Source organism: Callionymus lyra, chromosome 19, assembly GCF_982586985.1.
Source record: "Callionymus lyra chromosome 19, fCalLyr1.hap1.1, whole genome shotgun sequence".
Lineage (NCBI taxonomy): Eukaryota > Metazoa > Chordata > Actinopteri > Syngnathiformes > Callionymidae > Callionymus > Callionymus lyra.
Genome location: NC_141836.1, coordinates 15071636 through 15094833, shown reverse-complemented (window position 1 = coordinate 15094833; position 23198 = coordinate 15071636). Strand labels below are relative to the sequence as shown.

General features: G+C 45.1%; 1 protein-coding gene across 11 annotated transcripts in view; it reads left to right on the top strand.

The window, feature by feature from the left end:
* The window catches only part of LOC148059677 (membrane-associated guanylate kinase, WW and PDZ domain-containing protein 1-like), a 64387-nt gene that overhangs the window by 31746 nt on the left and 9443 nt on the right, over nt 1-23198 (top strand). For 3 of the 11 annotated variants that reach the window (XM_087782236.1, XM_087782245.1, XM_087782246.1), the window contains 16 exons: nt 7617-7736; nt 9074-9262; nt 9868-10135; nt 10350-10397; nt 10629-10708; nt 11107-11145; nt 11530-11587; nt 11657-11766; nt 12195-12317; nt 12645-12830; nt 13191-13802; nt 17465-17499; nt 18972-19227; nt 21377-21468; nt 22306-22501; nt 22572-22874. In XM_087782236.1, coding sequence (XP_087638362.1) covers nt 7617-7736; nt 9074-9262; nt 9868-10135; nt 10350-10397; nt 10629-10708; nt 11107-11145; nt 11530-11587; nt 11657-11766; nt 12195-12317; nt 12645-12830; nt 13191-13802; nt 17465-17499; nt 18972-19227; nt 21377-21468; nt 22306-22501; nt 22572-22874 — 2715 coding nt within the window. The remainder of the gene's footprint in view (nt 1-7616; nt 7737-9073; nt 9263-9867; nt 10136-10349; nt 10398-10628; nt 10709-11106; nt 11146-11529; nt 11588-11656; nt 11767-12194; nt 12318-12644; nt 12831-13190; nt 13803-17464; nt 17500-18971; nt 19228-21376; nt 21469-22305; nt 22502-22571; nt 22875-23198) is intronic. The other 8 variants (XM_087782240.1, XM_087782237.1, XM_087782238.1 and 5 more) reach the window with 8 other exon arrangements.

Below are 23198 nucleotides of genomic sequence, written 5' to 3'. Positions count from 1 at the left end.
GAGTATGTTTGCTTTGTAACGTACTAAAAAAAAGTTGTATACTTCCGAGCATGTTTGATGATTCTGGCCTTTTATCTTTGTGTGCAAAGGTGTTGTCAACGGACTGGGATGACTTCCTGCTTCAGTCGGACAGAGACGTGATTTAGAGAAATGTCTGAACAGAAGCTAAGGTGGAAGATGAATCGGGTTTAAATAGAAGTGAGAATTAGCAGACGTTTGTATCGTTGTCAGAAGTTTACTTCAGAATTTATTTTATTTTATATTTTACTCGTACAATATAAAAGCATATAAATGGGGTTGTATCTGCATCTTGAAACTACCAATAGAGTTAATAGACTTCAACACACACTGCTAAAGTCTTGTTAGTATTAAATTGTTCCTTTAATAGATGCTGTGATTACAAGTAGATGTTGGTGCTTCAACACCTTTTTCATGTTTGACCTAATTATGGATTTTTTTAAATTTAGTCTTCTGGTGTCGGTGTCAAATGACTCTCAGTACTTCTTAGGTAAACACGGTAGTTTGGTCGTCACCTGACACTCACTGACTCTCCGGGCGGATCGTCCAATCAAAGTCAGGCAATAGTAAGAGAGAAAGAGTTACATTACATGAGTTGTGATGTTAAAAAATGAAACTATCATTACAGAAAATGTGAAATATGTTACATATTTATGCTTTGATGTACAATTCAAAGATTTTTTTTCACGCAAAAGAAAATGTGTCACATAAAAATGATTCTCAGTTAGAGTTCTCAGATTCCTATATACTATCATGAGCTGCACTCTGAGGCCTGGGTTGGCAAGCTTTGATTTTGACTTTGATTTGTTTTGTTTTATTCAACAACTGACCAGTAGGTGGCAGTAGTGAGTGATGTAGAATTGATCAACTAATACACGAAGGAGAGAACAGCGTTTGAATATTGTGGGCATGAACGTGTTGTCATTACAACTTCTTTAAGTGATAAAGATGAATTGATGCTTCCCCTGCACACCTTTAACTGGCTCTTCAGAACTATTCAACGTACGTGTGAACAAAATAATCGCGTGTGAGGGGAGATGAAGAAGAATCGATTCAATAAGAACTGGTTTGAACCAGAAGCTGGACTGTTGTTGCCCAGTCGAGATTGTAATCTTGAACTTGCAGTTACATGTGAGCGTCTCTGGCAGATCTGCGCCAAATTTAGACAATACAAACATTCACTCAGCTCCGCCGATGAAATATTTAGTCAGAACCCCGAGAAAACAGCTTCTCCTTCCAGCTGCGTCCACACTGATGCACCCGCCCGACAGCCAGAGAGGTTTCCGAGAGTCTTTTATTTATGGGATATGAAGAATTGAAGGAGCGGCAGAAATCATTTGTTCATGTTTAACTGTGGCGAAGCAACGGCAAAAGCCGAGCGTTATTACCAACGTTAATTTATAGCTGCCAAGGCAGTCGCTGAAGAGCTCGGTGCATTGTAAAAGATTCAGGAGCCAGATGGCCTCGGAATCTGCTTTTCTCTCAAGCTACTACAGAAAGTGCTCATCTTCGCTGCTACTCGTGTCTTTCATTGCCCACATCCACCGAAATCCTCCACAATGTCTGGAGGAGACTTGTGTCAACAATTGGGAAGTTTGTTAAATGTTATGTTGCTCATTTTATGTTTCAACTGTACAGACTAACATAAAAGTAATACTGATGTCAATGGAAACAGAGATAATTAAAGCGCAACTAATATGAAAACTCATTTGAAGAGGAAGACTTCAACCTTTGAAACATGTAAGTCCCTCATCATGTTTATGTTTTTAAGTAAATACTTTTATTTATTTTTAATAATATAATACTTCTCCAGGTTACCAGAGCAGAGTCCTCTATGACTTAATAATGGGCTTCACTTTGTTCGTAATAACGCTCTGCTTTGCTGTTGCGTCACCTTTCGCCAGCTAGCTGTAATCACGCCTTGCTTTGTTTACACAACGAGTCCTTTGGTGCTGGCGACTTAAGGGAAGAGAGTCGGTGTGGTTATGGTGAACAATAGTTAGTCTCCAGAAAAACAAAGTGTTTTCAGTGGGTGGCGCTTAAGTACCTTTTCTAATGTAAATATTTCAATGAAAAGAGAGTTTTGTAAAAAACAGACACTGATGATACAATAGAGTCGAAGATATATTTAAAGCACATTTAAATCAAAACATTAGTTGATCTTTAAGATCATTTAAGTACGAAAAGAAAATATCTCAATCAGACTTATGTCATTGTGTGATTGATTTTGTCACCAGAAATAATGTCTATAATTTGTTACTAGTTGTGTCACACTTGACTTTTCATTAGTCTTTCTCTGGACAGTCCTTCATATTTCCCACCTTATGTTACTTTATGATTGAATCCATTACAGAAGATTCACTTGTTTTTCTATGGCTAGTTAAATAAGATTTTGTATTCACCACATTCTTGTGATATTAAATGTATATGAACTGTTACTATACTTTTTTTTTTTCGACTGTGACTTCGTCAGCCGTACATCATCTTTAAACTATGATTATCACACGTGTCCTGTAACTGTGGCTTTAGCGACTACATTTTCGCAACAGTTTTTTTTCATTTTATTTTCTCAACAATACTTAATAATTGAGATTGTTTTTCTCCACCATGATGACAATTTAAAGTTGCGTCAAGAGCCTCCATTGTGCTGCCATGTTGTCTTGAGAGAAGGGTTGAATGTGAGCAATGACATCAGTGAATAAGAGGCGGCGGAGGTGTTCCGAGGGCCTTGGATATGTAGGATTTGGGTCATTGCATGCAGTCCACAGGCCACTGCAGGGACACATGTCCCCTGCTCCGCGGCTTTTTATGAACTGCCAGCGAGGACACAACTTGGCTCCTCACACCTGCTATTTATAGTTCACTCACTGAACCAGCTACTGTATGTTTCTGTGGTTTTTTTTTTACATTGTGAGTCCATTGTAAGTCAGCGACGAATTCACGTGTTTGGACGACTCTGAGCTTTAATCGACTTCATTCTCCTCCTGAAAACCTAATTGACGCCTCAAAGATAACCAGAGCGCAGATTTGTTTGTCTCCGTTTTCCTCTGTGATGTTTGTGATGTTTGTGCAGCAGCGTGACGCCATGTTGATGACGTGACAGAACTGAGAAGTCGTGCTCGTCCTGCTTGATCCCTCCAACACTGCTTAGATCAATACCTGCCTCTCTCTCCGTGTCACACAGACACACACACACACACACACACACACACACACGTACAGCTTCATCCACGGCAGATGTCGCTCAATGACACCACGTCGAGCACGACTCAGCAGAGCTGGTTCTTATGGAGTTTGTAACTGTTTCTATGATGATATAGAGGTGGAAAATGTAGGAAGTTCTGCTTGTTTACATTGTTTTTCTGGTCATGAATGCAAATATTATCAAGTAAAAATGTGTTGTTTATAAATTAGATGTTGACATTTAATGAAACGGTAGCATTTTGTTTCAGAATTCAAGGTTTAAAATGGTGTTCAAAATATTTTAACATTCTTGTACTGTTTATTCAAAACCTCTCCAGCATTGAGGGTGTGAAAAACAAATGATAGCTGTACATGTTTTTACTTTTATAGCTAAATTAAAATGATCTGAGCCGACCATGAAAATAACCCAACCTGTTGAAATAACTTACAAAAACAAGCACCAAAATGCTGTGATAGAATTCAACTTTTATGTTCTTATGATCCTTATTGATCACCTTTGGTTGATAAGAACTTCCAAATCAATCCAAATGACGTCTGATCTTCTATATAAAGTCAGGATCAACACACTCGTGCCATCGTTGAATCTCCTTCACTCTGTATGTTTGTGTTTGACATCAAGAGTGACTCATGACGCTCCATCTACTTAAAGATTAAAATCTACGTCTATGAAAAGACTCTTGGATTAAAAATAAATGTGGCCCAGAATGTCGCTGAATTTATTCATAACCCCCTCATGTTACCTAAGGTTTCTTGGTTGAGCTTTAGGTCTTTAGGTCTACTTTAGGTCTGATGATCTCTGTGAGTGTTGTCGTACAGTAGCCTTTAAGGGTCATGGTGTCATGAAGGTCTCATGAATCTTTATTTAGGGGGGTCCAGACCTAAGAGTCCTTCTGATTGGCTTGAAAGCTTTTGTCATAATTCTTGACTGAACCCATCCCTGCCTCGACTGGACATGTTTGGAACACACTTTTTAATCAGAATCATAAACTTGTATTGTTGTAAACGCAACATGGGATTATTTTCTTGCGGTGGCAGTACAGGATGAAATATTTCAATAAGATAATACACATGAATCAAAACTAGAAATATCCGGCAGCTGCTGCTGCAATGAGATAAAAAAAAAAGTCATTAACCTGAATATGAAACATGTCGACTAACATATAAGATGGTTTTACGTTCACTGGGAATGTTCGCGAGGACCTTCCGAAGGTCACAGCTGGTCTGAGTCAGCAGAGATTTGGTGACGTAAGAAAGATTAAGTTATCGTGTGTATGTTTTTGATGAATTGATGCTTTATCTAATTTAAATTGAGCAATGATTTAGATTTAGAACGTGATGACAGGATGATTAGATCAATATTTTGGCTCTTCCGTTTCTAAAAGTCGAGCTACTTTTCACTGTTTTGTTCTTGTTGTTTAAAGTTTTAAAAAAAATGTCACATTAAGATTCACTCAGTTGTTGCAGCCTTGCTTTGCACATGGAGATCCTTCATTCTGCATCCACGTCCATCAGGATTTAACATCCTTTATGCTCCACTAACACGTGTTATGTGCTGACCTGTAACCATGGCAACAGTCTCCTGTTTCCCAGCTGCACTGCATAGCTAAGCTACCTCATCACTGGCCTGTGGCTTCAGAGCAGATATGAGATATTATTGATCCTCTAATGTAGCGCTGCTTACTCGCTGCTGCCGTTATGTAATAAACAAATGTTTGAATGTTTTATGAGGCCCGCGATTAAACACATCACCTCTGTATGTTAAACACAAGAGCTGCAGGAATCTGTCATTATCTTGTTAACTCGTGTGTTCTAGCAGAATGAAGTGAGCTTTGTTATTTACATTTATGTCAATAAGTCGTGCAAAAAACTTTGATTTTTCTTTTTTTTTAGCTCAAAGAAATGCACATTTTTAAATGTTGAAAATTGTTGATTATTTTTAAATAATATTTGCTGTTATTTATATCACACATATAGACACCTAATTTACCAAAATAAATGGATTTAATTTATCTATAAATAGTAAAGCAGCTTACTGTTTTTACTTTAGGTCATGTGATCTGATTGTTACAATATTTGAGCAACAAAAAAATATAGATCTGACGTTAAGGTCTAAAGTCTTAAATACGTGATTTATTCATTAATGATCATCACTTAATTTAAATATTTGACGTGATTTATTGCCATCAAAACATGTTTGTTAATCTCCCAGAAAATGAAATAAACAAACGTTTTCCGGGTTGTGCAGATAATTGCCACTAGAGGGAGACATTTGACAGGGTGTCTTATTCAGACGGTTATAGATATAAATATTGTGTTCTTTAAAGCTGAGATTCTTGAGTCAGGTCTAACACGATCAAATCACATTGATGTGGTATAATAGAGGATGTGTTTAGATGAAGGTGTATCTTAGGGTCACAGTTTCTCATGAGAAAACGAGAGACAAGAAGATTTATGACCCTATGACTCCGGACACATCACATCGACACTGAAGGTCTTAATATTGTAGAAGCAGCTGAGTCACGTCAGAGAGTCTCCAGAATTATTCTCCCGTCAACAAAACTTTTGGGTGTTACGAGTTGTAGTGCCATGATATGGTTTGATTGTTAGCGTACTTGACCTATAATAAGAGTTTAACTTTTTAACTGATTTGATTAAATCATTATTTTAACAATTTCGCCTTTCTTCATCTATTGTTTTTTGTTGTCGTCTTACAAGACTTTGTATTTATTAAAGCTGGACAGTTTCAATAGCAAGATTGACACAGAAGTCTTTTCTGATGCGAGTTCTCACAGATTGTGGATCGTGTTGCATAACTGAAGCGCTGCCTGTTGAATCATTAAAAAGTGCAGAGATGTGATTAATAAACAACGTGACGATGACATGTCACGTGTTGATTCGTGTCCGCTGTGAAGGAGTTTTGAAGCCGACGACTGACGGTGAGGAACGTCAAAGAGTAACCGGTGTACTCTGGCGTCTTCATTAGAGAACCCACCCCCCCCTGTACCCTCAAAACGGGGCCACACAGTCCTTTTTAGACTCTCCCAGACAACTCCACTTTCATGGGCACACAGCGAGGTGAATACAAAACAGCTCTTTGCTTTTGTGCCGCTGGTGTAAACGCTCACTTAGAGGAACTGTCCTGTTCTTTTGGGCGAGAGAACGTCGTGTTCACTCACTGCCATTAAAGAAGAGGGACAGGAAAAACATCACGTCAAAACTAATGATGACAAAAACATTATGTTGTTATGATACTAAGAAGAAGAGAAAAAAAAAGTACTGAAATTCTTCCTCCGTTAACACAATTTATTTATCCTTCTGTGACGATAATGAAGAATTATGATTATTTTGAAACTTTTGTGAAAAGATATTAAAGGCCTGATAAGTTTAAGAAAAAGGTCTCCCCTGGTATTCTAATAAGATAACTCTTATTAACTCTCGTATTTGCTTACAAAACAAGAAAAAGTATCTTCTTGTGTGATTTTCTGGTTTTAGCTTCCTAGTGCGGTAAAAAGAAACTCTCTGATCCACTGTTGTAAAGCACTTTGATGGTCACATGACACTCTCTCGACATAGAGGTGATCTTTAAAAAAAAAAGTTATTAAAGTTACTACATGAGTTATGACTGTTACAAGTGATCACAGAAAATATAGAATCAAAATTTGACCAAATATTACACATTTTGTTGCTGTAGTTAAAAATAATTAAAATTAAAAAAGTTAACCCCCGAAAACAAACGTGTTTGTGGTATCCCTTGTGTTGTCTCAGGGTCAAGGTGAACGACCACCACTGCATATGTATTTATAGAAGCCAGGGATGTTTTCGGGCCTCAGGGTCATCATGACCCTGAGATACCCTGGGGTTAAAGAAACTATTATATGAAGAAAAATAGAGGAAATATTATTAAGATTGTTATCCAAAATATTCCTAAAACAATAGTAAAATAAAATTAATAGAAATGTATCATCATGAATTGAAATCACTCCCACAAGTTCACTGTGTGGCGTCTCGTCACATCTGTACTGATGGCGGCGGTCAAACATCTGACCTTCATCCGATCCACGCATACTCACAATACCTGGAGCCTCCATTGTCCGCCGCCTCCTTCAAAGTGCAACATTTGCTCATTAACAGCTGATCAGACCGGAGCACGGATTCCTTCAAACTGTTGCCGTCATGAATATTCCTGCGGTCCATCACAAAGACGTCGGCGTGGGATTATATTGTCTGCCGGTGAAAGGCTTTTATTGTGTGGCATTCATGCGTAACGGCCCGGAGACGACCAGCGTCTCTGCAGGAACAAAGCAACAGTAGCAATCAAGGACTGTGTTCCACAGATGTTTGTCAGGCGGAGGAAGTCCACCATTTTACTCATCGCAACTCTTTGTGCTCCTCAGGTACCACCAGACCCCCTCGAGACGGCGAGGTCCCCGGGGTGGACTACAACTTCCTGTCTGTGGAGGACTTTCTGGAGCTTGAGGCACGGGGAACACTACTAGAAGTTGGAACGTACGACGGTGAGCAGTTACCGTGAAAATACAGCGAAGATGATGTGCGAGGGAGACGCACCGCGTTGACCTGGATTAGATTGATGGCCGGAGACAGCCGGTCACCCCGCGTCCGCCCTCTGACTCCGATTAGAGCCGCCATGCTGCTCTAAGTCTGGCCCTGGCACAAGTGCGAGTTTGTGTTTGTGTGTGGGATCCTGTTTGTGTGTCCGGGAGAGAATGTTACGACATTAATCTGCTTGGCAGCGCGTCTGCTCGGTGTTGGCACGTTTCTTCCGCTCACGCAGACGATGTCAAGTACCTGTCCACGGGAGTCTGAGGACCGGAGAACCTGCAGGTCTTGAGGCAAATCCTAGGAAGAGAGGGATGAGCTTTCTAGCAATAGCTGGTGTGTCGTCCTCTCTGGGAGTCGATCCCGAGTGACATTGTCGTTCACATCATCGGACAACAGCTGCTAGTGTGTATATATACTCAACTATCTCTCTAACTATTTTTAAAAGTTACTTTACCTTGTTGTCACACATCTAATATAGTCATGGAGCCAAGTAAAGGACAATTAAATCTAATATTTCTTCATTAGAAATGTATAAATAAAGCAAATACTTTCATTAAAGGGAAGCAAAAAAAGGATCCATCAACATTCAAACATTCTTGTGCATTTAATGAAGAATATGTTTACAATTTCCCTTCTGAATAAATAAATAAAAGATATCTAGACTAAATTACTTTTTAGTTTTAGACAAATTAATTGAATTCTTAGCTTTGTAGAGAAAAATGGAAGCGGTTCATCGAGGTTGCAGGTTTGAGTCCAGCTTGAGGCAACTCTTCCCACACATAAAAATATTTTATTTAAAAAAATAAATCTCTTCCAAGACGACATTGCAGCAAACAAACATCATTAAGTTGTTTGTTTTTCGTGCAGACAAAACAAAGAAGTATTTTACCTTGTTGACGGTACAAACTAAAAGCCCTGAAGTAGCTCATTGTGTTCTTGTGGTTCTTTTAGGAGAATTCAAAAGTTAAGAATGGATTTATTAAAATAACATGAAGTAGTTTTGTTGCTTTTAAGGCTGTAAAAATGCTTCCTGGAGGGATTCCTCTCAGTCTCCTCAGCATCCAGGACTCCTTCTGCTCCGGCTTACAGAAGGTTCATGAGAGAGAGGCTCTAAAAAAAACATACCGTCTTGTTTAATTGTGTTTTTCCTCCTGCTCAGCCACGTGGGCCAGAACTAGATTAACAGAACTACAGTCGCTCAGGCTGCTGTTTTTTTTCCTCTGTCGCCCGTTTACGTGTTGATGTTGCCAGCTCCGTCCTCAAGCATGCTAATGTCACCCTCGTCGCCTAGGTAACTATTATGGGACCCCCAAGCCGCCGAGGCAGCCCATCATTGGGACAGTGATTCTCAGCGATGCCGGGTCTCAACCGTCCACCCCAAAGCGCACCAAGTCCTACAATGACATGCAACACGTCCGAGTAGTGCCTGCTGACGACAACGATGACGACCAGGCCTCGGAAATGAACAACAGTTTCACAGGTGAGAGCGCCTTCTCTCTGCGTGCCCGGTGGCCTCTCTTTTCAATGTGTGTGAGTGAGGGGGGGGGGATTATCCTACAAACACTGCCATCTGCCTGGAAGGAGGCGAACTGCAACTGATGTAAACTGTAAGCGTTGGCACAAATCAAAAGATTAAAAAATAAACTCAGGTCAGTTATGTGATGTATATTTGACTAGTCAAGTGTAGAGTTGACATCACAGCAGTTTTAAAAGATTAAAAAAATATATCAAATCCATCTGACTCGGAAAAACAATCAGACACACACTGTGTGTTTTCATCGGTGAAGTTTTAGTCGGGAGTTGAGTGAGTTCCAAACTCGCTCCTTCTGTGCTGCCAGAGGCCGTTGTTGAACGATCCAGTGAGAATGGGTTCATTTGACAGACTTGAAAGAGCAGAAGAGTTTGGGGCAGACAGTATTAGCATATTCCTGGGGTCTTTTCAGTGCACTCTGAGTGGGGGGGTGTTTGAGGGGGAGGGGGATTCTTCTGTAGTTGCTAGCTCTCCTGCCTGCGAGTGAGATGTAAACTGTTTTTTTTTTCTTTGTGCTCTATGTTGTGTGTTGTACCTCCTGTTGTGTGGCCCAGGATCCTTAGTGCGTAGTATCTTCCCCTCTCCTGTGTTGTACTCAGGTAACCCCAACGACCAGGACGAGAGCCGTGTCGGCATCCTCCGGCCGTACCCGACGCGTGAGAATGCTCCCCCCTTCGGTCTGAACAATGCCGCCATCGCCACCAGCGACAGCGGGCAGCAGACGCTGGCCGAGCCGCAGGTCTCGCCCGAGGACCCGCTCGGACCTCTGCCCGAGAACTGGGAGATGGCCTACACGGAGCACGGAGAGCTTTACTTCATAGAGTACGTAGCGCACCGAGCTTCCGATTGCGTTGTTGTTGTTGAAGATATCATCTGGCCTGTCATCATTTTTGTGTCGTCCAGTGGCTTGTCTCCCTCCACGATTTTTGGCCCCTGCCTGGCCCCTCCCCTGGGGCGTCACTGCTTTCCTGTTAGTCCCTGCATGTGTCCCGATCTCATCATCTGACTACCTCCACCTCTCTGTCCCCTTCTGCAGCACAGCAAAGACTCCCCACCAGGACATGGCTGTGTGTTTTCAGAGCTTGTATGTTGATTTTTACAACTAAAAACTTTGTTAAACAGTAGACAAACAGAAAGTCCAGGTGGCTTGTTCTTGCTAGCGTGTTTGTTTATTCCTCTCTGCAGCAGATGCTTGCTGTTTATTTGCTAATTCTTCTTAGAGCATTCACTCCTGCTGTTCTCCTGCAAGTTTTTTTTTTTTCTTTGCCAAACACAACGTTGAATTTTTCTCTCATGCTTGTGTGTCCCCCGCCAGCCACAACACAAAGACCACGTCGTGGTTGGATCCTCGCTGCCGAGACAAAACCAGGCCCCTGGAGGAGTGTGACGACGATGGTAAGATGAGTGTAATAATGTTGTTATAGTACTTGTTTACTTGAGGCTAACACATTTTATGTATGCATAACAACGTTAAGACATTTCAAGCGGTAAATATTAAAGCAACAAATACACAACGGAAGATAGATTCTGTTCACGACAATACAAACAATAATCCATCATGACTCTGCTAACACACATTAGGTTGAAGAATTGCACCATCTTGTGGCCATGTAGGAAAAGAGCGGTGTGTGTTGTGTTCAGTATCTAAGGGGTTTCTCTCTCTCTCTCTCTGGATTTCATTCTTTTTTTTTTTGCTTTCAATTCTTTTAAAAAACCCATCTTCAACCCCACTCTCCACGCTGCCTTCTGTCCTTCATCCGCTTTCTCTGCTTGGCTCTGCTTCTGACTTGGAGAAGAAGGCGTTCCTCCGGAGGATCTGGAGAGTGACCTAGGTGAGGAAATCTTGATGCTGATAATGATTGAGCGTGAAGATAAAAAAATGGACGAGTCGTTCCGATGGGATGTATTGCCTCTCAAAACTGAGATGGGAGCGTGAATATTCTCCAGGACCTGCCAGTGATGGTCGATCACGATCATCAGTCTTGAGAGGAGCAGACGGGAGCCGGAGTGTATGTCTGGAATCCGAGAGGCTTTTATCATCCCGATGGGAACATCTGGGTTTAATCTAATCGGCCGTTCCTCAATAACGTCAGAGTGTTTTGACAGGAAGATCCCAAGCTAGTGTAGTGGTTTTCCTTCAGGAGCGATCTGGGTTGAGGATCAGATTCGGCCATCTTGAATACGGTGAACGTCATGTGCTGACTCCTGTGTTTCAGAGCTCCCTCCGGGCTGGGAGAGGATAGACGACCCGGTGTACGGGGTCTACTACGTAGAGTAAGTTCTCGTCACTTGTCAGTCAAATGGTCTCCTGATGCTCCGGCGTGACTCTGCTGCCTCCGTCAGTCACATAAACAGGAAAACCCAGTACGAGAACCCAGTGGTGGAGGCGCGGCGTCGCAAAATCCTGGAGCAGCATCAGCCGCAGCCTCCAGAAGGTGAGCGGTATATTCGAGGTTCGTTTCCTGCCCTGGCACGGCACCATTTCTTTCTTTCTTCATGTCTATTAGTGTCCTTGTTAGTGCGAGGCGCACCGGGGTTTGAGCCACGGGTCAGAGTTGAACTGGAGTGGCTCCAGGCCTGGTGGAGCGCTCTTTAGTGTTTTTAAGTTTTTGTGATTTAAAACCATTCGTGCTGTAAAACATTCTGATTTGTGCTTTAACATGTCGTATCCTAGCTCGTCATCGTACCATAGACATTCTTCTTCTCTTCATCAGCAGAAACTCTTCAAATCCTGAACCACACACATGTTTTTTTTTAACTAAACACGAACCAAGATCTTTGTTTTTTTTAAATTGTCGTTTCCTTCAAGTGTATTTGATGGAAGATTGTACAGGAAGTGTGTGACTTTGTCTTGAGTGTGTGTGTGGACTCGTGTGTACAGAGTGGATAGAGGAACACTCGTCGGCCGCCGCTCCGCTCGCCAACTATGCCCCCAACCACCTCGAGACCTACAGGGACCCCCAGGTCCCGCCTACTCTACCTCCCATCCCCACAGGAGCCAAACGTAAGACGAGATCCTTCGCTCAGTTCGTACCGATGACATTAGAGTCGTCGCTCGTCCAGATATTTAGGCTAATGGACGTCACAGCTGCAGAGACTGTAGATGTTACGCAAGTGCACAAATGACACGGCAGCCCTGATTGGCTGGAGGGAAGTAGTTGAATTAAATATGAGGTGCTGCAATAAATTAGCAGAAGAAGTCTCATAGACGAGTCTCTTTTTAGATGTACGGTTCAAAATGTGGTCTGAAGAAACATCCCGATCTTTCATAATATCCGCGGCTCTCCCGGGCGCGATGAATAAGTAAGAGGCTGTTCTGGGCGCTCCGCAGGAGGGAAGCCTTTCTTCACCAGAAACCCAGCAGAACTGAAGGGAACCTTCATCAACACCAAACTGAAGAAGAGCCGGCGCGGGTTCGGCTTCACCGTGGTCGGAGGCGACGAGCCCGACGAGTTCCTGCAGATCAAGAGCCTGGTGCTGGACGGGCCCGCGGCCGTGGACGGCAAGATGGAGACAGGTGCGGTACACGGGGCCGTAGACAGGGGGCGCTGTCTTCCAATCGATAGCGTGTTGATGTTTGTCCAGTGATGGGATCTGCCAACATTCTTGTTGGCAAACGGAGCGACACAGTTTTGAGGAGAAGATGCCAAGTTAGGAAGAAGAGGCAGAATAATTGTCTTACAAAGAAACTGAAATCAATCTGAACATGTTGGAAATATATTAGATTGTGGAGATTTTATGAAACTATTTGAACTTTTATGTTATGAACGTCATAGTTGAGTGTAAACACCCGGTGAGGCGTTCACTGACCTCTAGAGACAACAATCAGGACTAGTGTGATGATTGTTTAACGATGATGTCATGGTCGCTGCCGCAGGTGATGTCATCGTCAGCGTCAACGACACCATCGTCCTGGGCTACACTCACGCACAGGTGGTCAAGATCTTCCAGTCCATCCCCATCGGCTCCATGGTGGACCTGGCGCTCTGCCGCGGCTACCCCTTGCCTTTCGACCCCGACGACCCCAACACCAGCCTGGTGACCTCCGTGGCCATCCTGGACAAGGAGCCCATCATCGTCAACGGACAGGAGGCCTACGACCCGGCGTCCGGCCAGACCGGGCCAGTCAACGGCATGAGGGAGCCGCGGGCTCACAGCCCGTCCGCCGAGGTGGCGTCCAACAGCTCGCACGGCTACTCCAGCGACGTGGTCACGCTGGCCTCGTCCATAGCCACGCAGCCCGAGCTCATCACCATCCACATGGAGAAGGGCGACAAGGGGTTCGGGTTCACCATCGCCGACAGCTTGACGGGCGGAGGGCAGAGGGTCAAACAGATTGTGGACTATCCTCGCTGCCGGGGCCTGAAGGAGGGCGACATCCTCATGGAGGTGAACAAGAGGAACGTCCAGAACATGAGCCACAACCAGGTGGTGGACCTGCTCAGCAAGTGTCCCAGAGGGAGCGAGGTGACCATGCTGGTGCAGAGAGGTGAGTCTGCGCGAAGTGGAGTGGGCGTGAGTTTGAGAGACGACGGGCAGAGTTAGATGAACAGATGAGTGTGGGAAGGTGTGGGAGGCTGGATGAGAAGGAGAATGGATGAATGTGGAGCAGGGTCAACGCTCGTGTGAATATAGAAGCGGCAACACTCGCAAGATGAAACCTCAGATGAGTGACAACAGACAGAACAGCTGTCGCTTTCCCACACACACCCCGAAATGTCTCACTAGAACACAGGGCTCGTTACACTCTGAAGTACTACTGTGTGTGTGGCCGTGACACCTATGGTTTGTGTTACTCTGCAGTTAATGTCACTGTTGTCGGGTGACCCAGATTAGTTGAGATCGGCGCCCCAACATCCAGTCTGCCCTTTAATGAGGCGACATCATGCCCGGCTGAATGTCAGCGTCATTATCCGAGAGAAGCCGAGGAGGATCGTCTCGAGCTGCAGGTTTTTATCGTCACGATGAGGAGCATCAGTGGTTTTCGGTGAAGATCTTACAGGAAGATGTTTAAGTTGAAAGGGATGAAGCCGAAGCGAAGACGCCGAGGTCTAATGGGAGACGACGTCTCGGAGCCCATGTTTGTGCTGAGCTTTCGGAATAAAACGGCAGCAAACACCAATTATTGGCGTGGAGCTCCGCGAGGAGAGCAGGAAGAGAGCGGATCCCGTTCTGAGAAAGTGAAGGTGACGGATTAGAAGTGAGGCCCGAAGATTTGCTGAACGGCTCAGAAAGTTCAAAAAGGAGAATATATTAAGAGGGGGATAGCTTTGTCGACATGGCAACGGAGGAGGAGGAGGAAAAGGATATTTTTAGGAAATGGATTTAATTGCTCATTCTTCGACACATGTGACGAACAAGTCAATGTTGTATAAGTGTGTGCAGCAGGGGGCGCACTCACGACCTCAATAATCTGATCAGTTAACCGTTATGAGATGTTTATTTTACGATCAAAATTGACAATGTAATGATCAAAAGATAGTAAACTGAACTACTGTTGCAGAGCTTTTGATAATAAGATCTTTAAGTGATTTTGATAGTATTAGACATCATAAACATTATATTTGCAGGTGTCAATCAAACTATAGAAGCAACACAAGTCATTGTTAAGATAATTTTCCCCCACATCTGCAGATAAACAGTCCAGATGTGCCACGTCTCTCATCATCATCATCAAAGTAACTCAGTTCCTCCCAATTAACACTCCTCGTATGACACCTGCTGCTTTCTCACCTCGGATCCATCTTTTTTCACAACGAGGTCAGAGCGCCCATAGAATCCCCCATCTTATCTTCCCAGCACTGTTGCCATGACAATGGCGCACACTCCCATGAGACACTGGGAGAGAGAGAGAGAGAGAGAGGGGTGTGGAGGAATGAGATGCGCTGGCATCACTTTAAAGTTTGCTCAGACATATTTGGAATAAAGAATGAAAAGGCTCTGATTCACGCCGGAGAAAGAATCTTTTGTCCAGCTCACCTGCTGCCTCTCATCCCACACTGTTGCTCACTACTTCTACTTCTACGCCACTCATGAGCACAACATCGTGACGTGACAAGTTGATCCTGCAGGTCGGTGTTGCATAAACGATCAGCTTTCTTCATCAATCCCATCATATGGTTCTCGTGACACTGAAACTCTCACAGGATCAGTTCAGCTCCTCCTCACCGAAGCGCTCTGCCTGCATCACGCGTGCATATTTAGAGCCTTTTTCCCGCCTCGCATGAAATTCCCATCGTGGTTAGCCGCTCCGGTGAATGCCACCGGGTACGATTTACAATTCAGAGTGTGTGAAAATATATACATTTAATATCGGCTCATGAATATCAATGTACTCGCGTGTACTATCAGGCTGGTTGAGCCGTGGCTCGCGGATTGAAACGAGGATCAAAGACAAATAGACGATCCATCATTCTGGCAGTTACACCAACATAAGTTCATATTCAAGGGCTTTAAATGTGTTTTAGTTTTTTGATTAGAAGTTGTGAGACATGTTTGGTCGTGACAGTGGAAAAGTGAGAGAAAAAGTTTAATTGGATCTCACAAAACTATTGATGTGTTGAGTCACATTCTAGTAAAAAGTCTTGAACGATGTGTGTTCACCTGACGATGGCGGTTGGATGATGATGCACAGGTGGAAGAAGCGGTCGCTGTGATTGGACTCTTCGGAGCAGTTGCCTCGGTAAACAAAAGCCACGATCTGAAGTACAGAAAGAGGAAAGGGGGAGAAATGATGAATAATGCATAGAGAGAGAGAGAGAGAGAGAGAGAGAGAGAGAGAGAGAGAGAGAGGCTTTGCAGCAACAGAGAGTTTTAACATTTAATGAATTTTTGTCAATGCAGCAGAAAGAGCCTAAGATGGATGCTGGCATGACGCTGCGCGTGTTAACGTCGCACACCAACATTAACTGCTCCACAACTTTTCATCCGAATGAGTTGGGGCTGAATTCGGGGCGTTTGGTCGCCATGACGACGGGGAGTGATCGATTCCAAGTTGTTGGCCATCTATTTTGGTGAGGCGGAGACTTAGAAGGGACGCAGCCAGATGGCGACGCTCACCGAGGGTCGTACGGATCTCACAGCTCCACGATACTTTCAGTGTTTGACATCGACCGCTCTGATGTCGGAGACAGAAGTGCTTCACCTCATCATCAGAATCATTAGAGAAAACCATCAACAACTCAATCTGTTATTTGGAGTATTCTGTGCTCAACGAGTTTTATCTGAAAACGTTATTTAATTCTCTGAAACCACATGTGTCAGTGTTGACTAAAATACCAAGAATGTCCACACGGGGCGCCAGGGAAGCACTCTATGTCGCTGACAGTGACTTAAAAAGCACCTAATGGTAATGTTTTTCCATTTATTGAAAATGAATGAAAAGATCAATATAAAAAAACATTGTGTTTAAGACTACTTGCAGCCACATAGACACATAAATAAAAACTATTGTTAGCGCCCCCTGTAGACACACCCGAGCAGAAAGTCATTGAACTTGACAAACACGTTCCCGTTAAACGCCGTTTGCAAAAGTATATTCAACACCTCACAGGTGTAAATAGTCATCCCTTGTTTCAAGATGAACGTCTGAATAATGGACCATAAAGTTGCTCTATTAGAAGTCCTGATGTTCATGTTTGTGACGACTCAAAAGACTCGCTGACATGTTCAAACACTCCCTTAACAACTGGTTCCACGTATTAATATTTGATCAGCACAAATGAGACTGATCTTCAGCGCAGCTGATGTGTCGGGGTGGAGCTGTGGAGGAGAGGAAGAGGGGGAGGGAACAAGATGGAACAACCAGCGAGAGGAGAGTATCTCGCTCTCAGCCCAGAGCGGAGGAGAGGAAGTGTGGCTGCCGAGCGAGGATGTGCAGGTCCAGTTGTGGACGGTCTCTGAGTGTAGTTGTCGAGGACCTGTGGCTGAGCCCGCGACGGGGATTTGTGGAGCTCGACACTCTGGTGTCGAGGACGAGACCGCAGCTGGATCCATCACAGAGGGAGGATCACTTAGATTAGCGAGGAGCTGGTTCTGGCTCTGCAGCAGCAGCAGCTGCTCGTCCCGGGGAGCCTATTTTGATCGGGGTGGACGAGAGCCGTCACCGCAGGTCATTAATGCTGTCTCTGTCTTTCTGCCGATGCTTCGCAGGAGTGGTGCCGGCCAAGAGGAGTCCAAAGCTGGTGGTGAGTATCAAACACGTTTGCTTCTATTTTTAGAGAAAAAAAAAAAAACACAAAAAGGTGTGATGGCAACTATGTGAGGATTCCCATTCGTGCTCCTGACTCTCCGTCTGTCACTTTGACTTTCCGTTTAATTTCCTCCTCTTGTTCCCGCCGCTCTCGTCTTATTTGTTTGCAACTATAGCCGCGCTTCTGCTCTCCCGGCGCCGCTGCCACGCTGTGACTGATTAGACGCTCCCTCAACGGAACAGTGTGGTGGTGGGAGGGGGGACCCCTCTAGGGGGGCGCCAACGCTGCACGAATGCTTAAAGATTCAGAAAAATGAAACGGGAATTATATTTTTAAACTGCAGACAAACGCGGTCACGCCCACTCACATCCCAGATTGAACACATGAATTATAAATCGCTCGCATTTTCAGGTGCACAAAAGACGCTCGTGTCGTGAAAAGTGCTGCTTCTATTTATAGCTGGCATGAAGGATTTATTTATAACACACCTGAGTCTCTCCGGCGTAAATCTGTAACTCAACATGTCAGCGGCGCCTCCGGGTTTTATGACTTCTCCGGAGGATCGATATGGATCCATCTCGGAGCCGGCGTCACCCTAACTCACCCCGACTCACCCCCCTCGGGGAGGCCTTCTGTGACGGGACACTTTTGTTGTAAGGCGAGGTCAGCGCAGGGTCTCACCCCCGCCACTTAAAACGAACGGCGCCTGTTGATTGAAATTAAAAGCCCCTCAGCACTCTGGATATTAGGATTAGGATTAGTTTCCGTCAGAGCTGGGATGTTACCTCTGCGGGTCACATGGGCTGGAGCGGGACTTGATGCTTAAAAAGAGGGGGGTCGAGCGGGACCATAAGTGACAGCGACTGTCGCTTTGGATTAGCTCGTCAACAAGAAGAAGCTACTTTCTCCTCCTCCAACTAAACAACCACGAGTCGGTCAAGTCTGTTCTGACCTCGGCTCCTTTGAACCCGATGACTAAGTCCTGACGTAAAGATGCAGCATCAGAGAGTCGGACTCCCACCGAGGTCCATCTGTGTGGGACTCTTGAGACGAATCAAACTTTACATGAGAGGAAGCAACCAAGGTGTTTACAGTGAGCTAATGTTTGCGATAAAACCAGTAAAAATAATATAAAATAAACCCCTTTACTTCTATGAACGCCGTCTATAAAAATTAAAATCATCCAAATCACCACAAAACCAACTTACTAACTTTATTTTCATTCGCTGAAGAGAAAAACCTTTTGTTTGGACTAGAAACCATGGAATAACCATCGCCATGGAAACCAAGTGATTCCATCTGCAGCTTTTCATTGAGACTCGTACAGCTTCATCTTTCAAAAAAGAAAAAACTGACCTTGAATTATTTTCTTCACTCATCTCCTCACCCTTTTCACTGACTGTCACTCCATGTTCTCTAACCCCCCCACAAACACACACTGATGCCTCCATGTTGGGTCCCTGCAGCACCAGTTGGAGAGGAAAGACAGCCAGAGCAGCTCTCAGCACAGCGTGTGCAGCCATCGCAGCACCCACACTGACTCCCCCAGCCACCCCCCCTCCGTCATGCCCGGCGAGGCTGTGGTGCCCACTCCCGCTGCGCCCAACCAGCCACTGCCAGGCCTGCCGCCTCAGGACCCCGCAGATGGCACGCTCACCCTCCAGAAGAAGCCAGACCCCTTTAAGATCTGGGCACAATCCAGGAGCATGTACGAGAGCCGACGTGAGTACAACCTTGAACTAACGAATTTTTATTTATCTTTTCTTCTGGAATAATGACTTGGTTAAAAGCAAGTTGGAGTCAAAGAATGTCCAAAATTGTGTTTTGTCTTGACCAGTGAAAACTGCCTTTCACTTTTAATGTGTGTAACATGATGCGTTCAATAGTCACACACTGCTCATGTCAGCTGCTTGTCCATGTGTGAACATCTTGTTAAGTCTTCTTTGAAAGTCTTATTTCAGTTTTGAAAACTTTAATTGCTCAAAGGCACATCATCTTCTTTGTGCTCACTAACTCCAGTTCTTTCAAAATGATTCATGCATTATATAAGCATTAATTTATACACTTGTTAAAGTTAGTTTAAAATCAATTTAACAGGAACAATCTCGAGCAAAATTCAAGTATAAAACTACTTTAAGTCAAGATATAACAATTATTTGTATTTTATTTCAACCCTACTGTAAATAGTAAGTAACACGGTAACTCTATTATGTGTGACGAAAACACTAAGTTGATCATTGTCACGCAGTCTCTGTTGTTTTTATAATTGTCGATTGTGAATCCGCTGCGACGGCACATGACGGTCACGGGCCCTGAACGCTAGTTAATCGTACCAGTCGTTCAGTCCTGAACCGAACACAGTCCATTACACGGAGCCAACAATCCGTCTCCTGTTCACCAGCTCAGCTCCGCTGGACACCAGTCAGAGAGTCTAGTGATCCTCCTCTGTGAACTCAGTCACTGCTGCGTCAGCCGTCTGAGACAATAGTGTTGAAAGACAAACGGGTGTTTGTACATCTGTATGAATAGAAAATATCTTTCATTCCTATGAGGTCAAAGTTGGTTTTGAAAGCGTCTCGAACACGAGTTAATAATAACACTATAATAACACTATAGTATAATTTGTGTCCAATTAATTTATTTTACACCATCAAGGTTTGTGCAGATTTGACTTTTCTTTGAAATTATCCATTAGGTTGAATTTAAGATCAAGTTGACACTTTGTCTCTGTATAGTTTTTGTCTCTGTTCCTTATCTTATCTTAAATACTAGCTACTTTTCTTTAGAGCCAACCGTCCACGAGCGTCATTAAATTAGTGGGCAGGCTTGGGCCCCAGGGCCATGAATTTGACGTGTAACATAGAACGTATGGAAAATAAACATGAGGTTTTCTGCTGCCTTGAGCGGGTGACACGGGCGAACCCGGTCGTGGTGGTTCCTCTGGTGTGTCGTGAGCGTGTCGTACAGCAGAAGCTGCAGTTACCGGTGCTGGCTGTGGAATCTAGGGCTGCTGCTGCTGAAATATTAAGCGGGTCCAGAGAGAGGCGCTTAAAGCTGATTGGTACATCTGTTTGATGAGCCCTGAAGGAGTCGCTGCTCCTCTCAAGAAGACTCCGACGAGAACTTCACGAACGAGTCTGTGACAACAGACGACCGACGATCAAGATCTGCTACTGTGTTTTTCATATGTATTCACCAGCGTATGAAAGTGTGTCATTGCCAAAGCGTTGAGACGGGAGGAATATTTTAGAGCTGGCATAATTGCACACACAAGATGGAGAGACACAATTTGGAATTGGGGCAGCACGATCTTGCAGGAAGACGAATCCGTGTTCATTAAAAATGACCGATTTGGGCCGAAAACCGTCGACACCGGCTAAATATCCCGGCAGAAGTTTTCCAGTTCAGATGTTGCGACTTTCATAACACATTTATACACTCGGTGAGGTTAGTTTACACACATTGTTAGTTTACACACACAAGCCGACACCTCGAGCCTCCAGAGAAACTACAGGGGGCTCATCACTGCAGATTTAGCTGTTTTGAACGCAAATACCCTGGTTTTGGAAATGTTGAGAGAAGTGTTTAATTCAGCCGACACTCGTGCCGGGTCATCAGATAGGTACTTATGAAGCCGTTTATCATCGCTGAGCTGCTCACAGGAAGTAAAGCGCTCACAGCTGGCACCGACCTGGCAAGTGTTGTCGCCCCGCGGTGGGACAGGCTGTCCCCAAATGTCCCACTTGATGTTCCACCAAGGATGGAGGGCTCAGATTTAGGTCCTGGGTTTTGAGCACAGGATGATCGTGACACAGAGCAAAGATGGATGCTGAACGTTATCGGATCATTCACACTCTTCTCTGTCTTACAGTGCCAGATTCCCAGGAGCAGGACATCTTCCTCTGGCGGAAGGACACTGGCTTCGGATTCCGAATTCTGGGCGGGAACGAACCGGGGGAACCCGTGAGTACCCCACGCCTCATGAATATTCTCTCGGTGTAGGTTTTTTTCCAATGACCGCGGCGGGCTCGTCGTTTATACTCCATGTACCGCGGTGCGTACCTGAGGGGTTGACCTTGATGTTAGCTGCCACAGCATCGCTAGCTCCGCTGTTGCTAGGCGACCCCCACACATCAAACACTGATGAATTCATGCGGTGTTGGGCGTAAATGCTGCGCACGTCACCGATCCGACTGCGGAAATTAGACCCGATACTTGAGCCTTAAAGGTCAAAATTAAAAACCTAAATACGAAATGATGAATCCAACAATAAATGACTTATTTAGTGTATTTCGGTGTCAACATTGAAAATACATTGACTAGAATTCCACGTTTGAAGTTTAAGCAGCGACATATTTGAAGCAGATAATAGAAGCACAACAGGTAGATTCCTGAGACGGAGGCGTATATTCCACGACTTGATGCCGATGGAAAGATGTTCAAGGTTCCTCCTGCTAACGGCCCACTCGCTCCATTGAAGCCGCTGCAGAGCTGCTGAGACACATCACTGCAGTATCTCGGCTTATTAGGGGAATCAAAACGCCTTCACCCCCCCACGGTGTGACGTGTACCATCTTAAGTCGGGCCTCTAGGGATGGGGGGGTTGAGTCGGGGGGAGAGAAGGTTGGATGGTTGGTGGATCCTGCTGCTGTAGTCGTTGTTGTTCAGTCAGAAGAAGTTAATGTTTCACCTGAACGAGCCTGATCAAAAACCAACACAGTTCCCTGACGGGTCTCATCACAGGGAGGGGGGGGCGACATGAAAGCACAAAAACTAATCTAGCTTTGATGGCGTCCACAGATCTACATCGGTCACATCGTGAAATATGGAGCGGCAGACGAGGACGGACGCCTGCGCTCGGGCGACGAGCTCATCTGCGTGGACGGCACGGCGGTGGTGGGCAAGTCGCATCAGCTGGTGGTGCAGCTGATGCAGCAGGCGGCCAAACAAGGCCACGTCAACCTCACCGTCAGACGCAAGAGCGCCGGATACGGAGGTGACGACCCCAACCGCGACCGTTTCTCCACGCGCCGCTCGCGGTTGTAACGCTCTCATCTTGCCAGCAGGGTCGAAAGGAGAGGGGGACGTCCCGCCGTCGCCGGCCTCCTCGCACCACAGCAGCACACAGGCCCCCAGCCTGACCGAGGGCAAGCGGACCCCCCAGGGGAGCCAGAACTCCCTCAACACTGTGAGCTCCGGCAGCGGGTCCACCAGTGGCATCGGCAGCGGCGGGGGAGGGGGCAGCGGGAGCGCCGTGGTGCCGGCGTCGCTGCAGCCGTACGACGTGGAGATCCAGCGCGGCGAGAACGAGGGCTTCGGCTTCGTCATCGTGTCGTCTGTGTCACGACCCGACGCCAGCGCCACCTTTGGTGAGTGAACCCCCTCTCTCTTCTGCATGTGGACGATGATTCTCTCGATTCCTTCATCTCTTCTCAAACTACAACGACCGCCTTCATCATTAGTCCCGAGCGTGTCTTCACTCCGGAGACAGAGCAGGGTCACCGTAGATCGAGGGTCGTGAGAAGAATCACTCCCTCGGGTCGGGACCAGCTGCAGGTTTGCAGTGGTCGTCACCGAACGGCTCAATCAGAATCAATCATCTCGAGCAATAACAAGACGTTCTCCAGGGTTGAGCCGATGACACATGAGACCTTGATACAAACTGAGCTCAAGTGTTCCATCAGGTCCAGAAC